Raw genomic sequence first — 7929 nt, 5'->3', positions numbered from 1 at the left:
GGGATGTAATTTATATGGATTTTTTTTTCCGTTGTTCCCTTTGGGTCGAAGAGACAAAACTTTGGTTCAGAAAATAATTGAGGCAAAAGGAATTAAACTAAATGGCCAATGGCATATTTTTTTAAAAAATAAAAGAAATTGTCTGTACAGCAGATATAATAAATATGGCCAAGAAGAATGCTTAAATGAATAAAGAGACGAGTATATTATGTATGCAAAAGATTCATTTCAGAACTAACAAAAGAAAGAAGTAGCTAGCTTAAGAAACACATGATCAACTAAAATATTTAGCAAGAGAGTTAAGGAACATTAATTTAAGTTTACTAGTTATAACTCTCATCACAATCTTTTGTTCGTATCAATTGAAAGCTAGAATTTGAACATGCATTCATAAGAGATCTATACATACTTACCGGATCCTGATCTCGTGGTCTTGTTCGATCTCCGATAACGGCTCGTCGTCGTCGTCCAGGCCAGCACAGCAACCGTCGGCTCCGCCACCGAAGGGAGCGTGGCCGCGGCCAAAGGACTTGATGTGGTCCTTGAGCGATCGCTTGTGTTTGAAGTCGGAGCCGCAGATGCAGTACCAGAGCTTGCCGCAGTTCTTCTCGTGCGTCCGCCAGTCACCGCGCACAGCGAAAGCCTTGCCGCACTTGCGGCACATGAAGGGCTTGATGCCGTGCTTCCGCTTGTAGTGCGTCTGCAGGGTTCGGAAGTCCTTGAGCGGCTTCGACCGCGGGTGGTCGATGTTGTTGGGGCATCCGGCCGCGCAGCAGTAGCACGGAAGCCGAAGCATTGCCGTCGGCTGGATCCCCCGCAGCGACTCTGGTCCTTTCCGGTACTGAGATCCATGACCCCACATATGCATCTGCATTTTTTGCGCTGTTAATTCTTTTATCAAAACTCGTTAGAAATTTGAAGAAGAAGAAGAAGAGGAGTAGTGATTTGAATTACTGTTTTAGGGGATTTTATATTAGTATATTGAGACAGAATAATTGTTCTCCCTGACATGAGAGGCCCGTGCAAGGGATATATTGCAGTGATAGAAGAAGACTGCATTGCGCTCTTTTAGCATTGGGCTTGTGCTTCTACTGCTCGCTGCCAGTGAAAGATCAAATCTCACAATCGAAAGGAAAAGATTCACTGCGTGAGCTATCACATACTCCACTCATTGAGGAGAGAGAGTGTGTGAACCTCGAGCTCATGATTCAGTGACTTATTTCCTGCTCTTCCAGACATATTTTGGCGACATACATACGAAGCAGAATGTGCCAGCCAACAAAATAGATATATGATCCAAGGCAGAAAAAGCATGATCGCAGCTTTTGCAGCTCGTGTTTTGTTCAATCACATAGAAAATCTCAATTTCTTCCAAAGAATGAAAAACAAGAGCTAATTTTTTTTTCTCTCTTTTGGTTAAAAAAGAAAAACGGATACCTGCATGTTGTTGTATCTATTGAAAGTTTTGCAGCAGACTGGGCAAGAGAACTGCGTGGGACCGATAAGGATTTGAGATGGGGTGGGAATCCAATACTGCCCCTTGTTGATCCTGCCAATGGGATTGGAAGGATAACCTACAGGAACCACCACATTCTCATCTCCACCACCATCGCCTTCTCCCTCGTTCTGATCCCCACCAATACTAGTGTAGTTATTATTTTTCTTGAGATTCTGATCTTCGTTCGAAGAGATCGTCGATAGGAAGTCAACTGCAGCTGGGCTCGGAGGGCCTATGTGGAGAGCAACAGTGACAGCATCATCAGCTCCACCAACACCACCAGTAGCTAAGCCACCTTCATCAATTAAGGCACTAGAAGAGGAGCGATAAGTATCCTCCTTCTCTAGTGACCTCCTGGGGCTGAGCCTGAGGAGGGGCAGTGCCTCCCTCAAAGGAGGAGGAGGAGAGGGAGTCTGAGTCCGGGGAAGAAGATGTTGGCCGGGGTTGGAGGAGAAAGGATGGTGGGTTTGGAAAAGCACCTTCAAGAAATTAGTGTAGGGATCTGCCATGGCTGGAGTTGATCCAAGAGAGAAGGTGTAAGGCAGCACTAAGATCTGCAGATGATCACAGTGTCTGGAAGGGAGCGGAATAAAAAGACATTAAATAAGACTGATGATTACCGGAAGCATGAGCGGTGGAGAGAATATATATATATATATATATATATATATATTGCTGAATTCAGTAGAAAATAGCTGGGCAGTAAAAATGAGGGTGAGGAGGAGATAAGAGGCTGGACGTACGTTACACTAGTTTAGGGCCGGGGTAGGTATGTATATATAGGAAAGCAGAAAAGCAAAAGAGAAAAGAAGAACATTAAATGTGGAAGCCAGGACAATAATAAATAAATCTTTACGAGTTTCATGCTGCTCCAAAAAACAAGCCACAAAAGAATTTTTATCTCTTAAGCATATTCATTCTTTATAATTCATTGTTTGTTGCTGATGATCGATTAAGCAGTCGTTTTTCCAGCTTAGTATATATAGATTCTCCAAGGGCGTTGTATTAATTACCAGGTGACATTCTTATCAGACTATCGATTCAAAGTAAATCATTATTGATTTGATTGATGTTTATTTTATTTACGAACCATATTCATTTGTTTTTTTTTTTTGCTGTTGTCTTATTACAAAGTACAAAGTGTATTCTATCCGATGTTAAATACGAAGTCCTTTTAATGGAAGCAAGAATGACAAATTTACTTTTTGAAGGACGAACCTTAACTCATAAAACAAAATTAGCTATGACTTTCTAGGATGTTGGAAAATTCAAATTTAACGCTAGATTTGGATTTCAAAATATTTTAATGCCACATAATAGGTATAATCAAATTACCAACATACTCAATTTAAATTTTAATAGAAATAAATATTTTGAAGGTTGACTTTTGAATATGTATAAATTATATTTCAAATTTATTTGATAAGTGAACTATATTTATATATATTCAAATATATAGATCTTAATTAAATAATAATTTTTTTTTACATTGTAGTTATAAAATAAGATCAAATATTATTGATTCTTAGGAGCTTAATAAATTCCAATCTAATCTTAAATTCTTATTTCAAAATATTTTAGTTAGCCTAGGACATAATAGTTTTAATCAAAATTATTAAATAATTCTAAATAATTTTTTTATTCACAAACTGAGAAAAATATTCACATAAAATTTGATCTTATGAGACTAATTAATGATATCATTATTTGTTCCATATGAAAAAATAGATCATAAAAAAATTGATAATAAATAAATATAATTTTTATGGGTCTCCCCAACTTCAAATTAATCATAGAATAAGACTATATTTATATTATGGGTAAAAATTAAAAGAACATGCCTTTTTATTAAAATAGTCTAAAGGATATTCTTTGTTTATTTTGTTGGGATGTATACTAGAATCCTAGCTATGTAAATAAACATTCTGAAATGAGAATCACATTTGGTCAATATTTTGAAGTGTCCATTTAATCTATACTGTAGATTAACATGGTGTGCGGAGTCACACACAGAAGACCATGTTATCAGTCCCTTATAGATTATAAACAGTGTTCACAACCAAGATGGATTGGACAAACCATCGGAGTGGTTGTAGTGTAATTTTGTCTTAGTCTGTCTTGACTATAAAATTATACTAGTACACTAAGTGTGTATTGAATAGGACCATCTGAGGATTGTTCGATTTATACTGACTATATAATTGAACCAAACCTCTGTTACTATAGATGTACATGCTCTTAATCCCGATATAATAACAAACACATGTACTTAGTATGTACTTCTTTAATTCATCAAAGGGTGAGATTTAGAACGATAGATCAAAAGGCCCGATGAGTTGGAAAGTAGTATTATGTACATGGTGTGTTGTTGATTATAGAAGGAAACTGTGTCCTATAATCTAGGCTGATGATGTCCCCTTGAGGAGCTCATAAGGATTATCATGTAAACCCTGCAGGTGGACCTTGTCCGCATGATAATGAGGTTGAGTGGTACTACTCTTGGAATAGAAGTTGATTAAATTCGAGTTGTCAGTAACTCATTTAATTGACGGACATACGATATCTTAAACACAGGGAGATTAATGTACTTATAGTAAGAAGGAGCTCATACAATAATATGAGATTGGTGCGGTAGTGCAATAATAACTCTCTAGTGGAATGAGTTATTATTGATGGGCTTGAGTTGGGTGTTCAGGGAGAACATAGGAAGCCCAAGTCCATCAGGAGGCCAAAACCAATTTCTCCTCTAGGTCCCTTCTATAGCCTCTGGATAAAACCTCGTATCCACCTAAGAAAATTATATGAAATTTCGGATAAGAAATTTTAAGAATTTCTGAAATTATTTTTCTGGAGAAAAATTTTGTTAAGAAATTCCAATTAAAATTTCCATTACGAAATTATTAATTTTCTTCCGTAGAGAAAATTAATTATGATTTTTCTAATCAAATCTAGATGAGATTTGATTAGAATCAAATCTGGATGGGATTTGATTAGAATCAAATCTAGATGAGATTTGATTTGATTAGAATCAAATCTGGATTAGATTTGATTTGATTAGAATCATAATTTTATTTCTTCCACAGACAGAATTGGAAACTTCCGAAATCATGTCAAATTCTCTGATTTGATTGAATCAAATTATACCATGTTTATGGATCAATTATACCATGTTTATGGCTCTAATTATACCATAAATAAGGGATGGCTAGGCTATAAAAGAAGGGGCAAGGTTGGCTTTGAGAGAACACACGAATTAATTATTTGGTGGCTGAAGCTCTCGGCAGCCACAACCTCTTCTTCCCTTTCTCTTTTCTCTAAGAAGGAGGGAAAAGTTTGCTAGCCATCGGAGAGGAGAATTCTGGTGGAGAATTCTGGTGGAGATATTCTCGAAGGATCGTTGCCCACACAACGTTCGAGAAAGAGGAGAGGAATACAGCAGAAGATCGAGGGGTCATCTACATCCTTCATCCGAAGAGATATAATTTAATGTTTCCGCTTTAAATTAAATTATGCTTTTTATATTGGATCCTGTAAACCAAACATAAGAGCCCAACGATTGGGCAACTTGAGATCGTTTCGGAAAAATTTTTGTTCAGCAAGAATTTATCGAAACGGTTTTTCAAGACTTTCCCATCATATTTATCATCCAAAGGATTTTATTTTTTTTCAAAAAACTATTATTTTTAATATTGTTGTAGTGCTAGGGGCTTTATATGTAGCTGGTATAACATAGAAATATGACTTAAATATAATGTAGTAGCTATGAATTGTAGTTGTTATATTAGTATTTAAGCAATTTTAATTAAGTTTGTGTAATTTTAACTAAGGTGGTAAAGAGTCTTTTGTCATACAAGTACTTTATGAGTAGAAATTTTGATTAAATTTGGGCAATTTAACTAAAGTTAATTTTGTTGGGATCGATGATATTACTAGAGGGGATGAATAGTGATTCGCTTCTGTTTCGGCCAATTCGCCGTGGACGGTTCATCTACCGGTTCAGAACTGCTGATGTACACGCTCCTTGAAGAGAATCGCCGGGGAGATGAGGGGACCTGAAAAGCAATAAAGAAGAGGGTTAGAATGGTGCTGGGGGACCCCGGCAAGTCACTCCGACGCTCAAGTTAGCACAAAGAAAGAAGGAAAGGAATGATAAAAATGAGAAAGAAATAGAGAGAGAGGAGGAGCTCCCTTTTTTCTTCATACATACGGGATTTATAGTATCAGGCGGAGCGTCATCTATGGAGATCGGCACATGTGATTGGCTATTGATGCGCTATTAATGTGGTAAGGATAATCTTTGAGGGTTTTCAAATATCCAATGGTTCAGATTTGCTGATCTTCATCTGACGGTCTTGTGCATTAATGTGCAGGATTTTAGGGGGCCAAGTTTGGGGACTTGGTCGTCATCCTTATCCTTTTGGATGGGTGATAACTAGCCGGATCAGAAGCCTCCCCTCCAAGTCTAGTCGAAGGAGGCGTAGTCCGACTGACTGGACTATGTATAATGATTTAATCGTCTCGCTTACCAAATTGGTGCTGAGCTGTTGAGATGAGGTGCCGAACTTGAGGTGGCCGAGACGAGATGGCCGGGATGAGTGGTTGAAAGATTTGGATGAGTGGATGAGTTGACAAAGTGGCAGAGCTAGGCTGAGTGGGGCAGATGCCGAGTCAGGCTGAGGCCAAGTGAGGTGGCGGCCGAGTGAGGTAAAGGTCGAGTGAAGCCGAAGCCGAGCGAGGTCGAGGCCAAGGCCGAGTCGGGCTGAGGCCAAGTAAGGTCGAGACCAAGGTCAAAACCGAGTAAGGTGAGCGGTCGATGTTAGGATGTATACTGAAAAGACTTGCTCTTTTGTATATAAACATTTATGAAATAAAGTATCATATTTTGGTCAAATGATTGCATTAGTTTAGTTTTGCAATAAAGTCCTCTTAATTTACATTGTAGATAACTTGGTGTCTGTGAGACACAGAAGACCATGATTATCGGTCCTTGTAAATTATAAACTAAGGCTCACAACCAAGATGACTTTGGACAAACCATCGAGAACGGTTGTAGTGTAATTCGGTGACTGTCTGTCTTGACTGTAGAATTACACTAGTACACTTTGTGTGTATTGAGTAGGACCATTGAGGTTGTTCGATTTACACTGACTCGCAAATTGAACAAGACCTCTGTTATTATACTTATGCACTCTTAATCCCGATGTAATAAATGGACACCTATACTTAGTAATTATTGCTTTGATTTACCAAAGGGTGAGATCTTTCCGTCAGATCAAATATTCTCGGTAAGTTGGGTGATGTTACTATCTATACGGTGTGCCATTGATTATAGAAGGAATCCGTGTCCCAGTAGGGTTGATGATGTCCCCTTGAAGAGCTCATAAGGATTGTCAAGTCAAATCTTGCAAGTGGACTTAGTCCGACTGACAATAAGGATGAGTGGTACTATTCAAGGTCTTAGATGTTGATTATTGAGTTGTCAGTAGAACTTAATAATTAACGGACATACGATATCTTAAACACGGGGAGCAATGCATAAAATAATAAGAAGGAACCCATAACGTAATTTGGGGATTGGATTGGTAGTGCAATAATGATCCTCTAGTGGAATGGATCGTTGTTGATGGATGTAGGTGTGTATTCGGGGTTGAATACGGGATCCGAAACCCATCAGAAGGCCAGATCCAATACCTCCTCGAGGTCCCCACTGTAGCCTAAAGACATCTTCAAAAGGATGCAATCAAACGGATGAGATTAGTTCTCAGCCGTCGGATGAGATTTAATCTCAACCGTTGGATGAGATTAGTTCTCGACCGTAGGATGAGTTAATGGATGAGATCAGCTTGTATCCATGGGATTAGATCAAGTTGCATCCGTTGGATCGAAATAAATAAAGAGGAATAAAAGAGAATAGATTAGAACCGTTGGATGAGATTAAGTCGCGTCCGATGGACGAGATCTCTCCGGTTCGGTTTTAATTCTCTTTGGAAGGAAGAACCGGTTCACGAGGTGAACCAAGCATGGTTCAATGAACCACACGCCCAAGGAAATAGATCAGGGCCATTGGATCAAAGGGATTAAGTTATATTAAAGAAGATTATATCGTAACCGTTAGATGAGATTAAGTTGCATCCGACGGATGAGATCTCTTCGGTTCGGTTTTATTTTCTTCTTTAATATAAAGTTGGTTCACGGATTGAACCAAACCCATCCATAAGTGGCCGGCCACATCTAAATAGTAAACGTCCACAAAGGGATGGTTATAGGAAGCTACTTAGCTCGCGTATACGTCCACACTAACGTGGCATACGTAACACTAAGTAGTGGACTTAGTACCAAGTAATGGTGCACACTTAGAATGCAGTTAATAGTAAACGTCCACACTAACGTGGCTTGCTATTAAATGTGCATGACCAAAGTAGGACCAACTA

At 38.5% G+C, this 7929-nt stretch overlaps 1 protein-coding gene across 1 annotated transcript; it reads right to left on the bottom strand.

The window, feature by feature from the left end:
• Positions 1–334: 334 nt before the first annotated feature.
• LOC141833235 (zinc finger protein WIP2-like) lies at positions 335–2052 on the bottom strand. Its single transcript, XM_074720629.1, has 2 exons — positions 1438–2052; positions 335–868 (listed from the first exon to the last, which is right to left on the bottom strand). The coding sequence occupies exons 1-2, from the start codon at positions 2005–2007 to the stop codon at positions 410–412; spliced, it is 1029 nt and encodes a 342-aa protein (XP_074576730.1). The 5' UTR covers positions 2008–2052; the 3' UTR covers positions 335–409.
• Between the last annotated feature and the right edge of the window lie 5877 nt (positions 2053–7929).

The sequence above is a fragment of the Curcuma longa genome, chromosome 8 (genome assembly GCF_044706935.1).
Source record: "Curcuma longa cultivar G26 ecotype Majalengka, Jawa Barat chromosome 8, ITB_CL_G26_1.1, whole genome shotgun sequence".
Classification (NCBI taxonomy): domain Eukaryota; kingdom Viridiplantae; phylum Streptophyta; class Magnoliopsida; order Zingiberales; family Zingiberaceae; genus Curcuma; species Curcuma longa.
Note: the sequence above shows the minus strand (reverse complement) of the source record. Positions and strands in the feature narration are given on the sequence as shown.

Coding starts and splice junctions, on each gene's coding strand:
- LOC141833235 (XM_074720629.1), bottom strand. CDS start 2,007: ATGGCAGATCCCTACACTAATTTCTTGAAGGTGCTTTTCCAAACCCAC. Junction 869..1,437: donor ATAGATACAACAACATGCAG/GTATCCGTTTTT, acceptor CAAAAAATGCAG/ATGCATATGTGGGGTCATGG.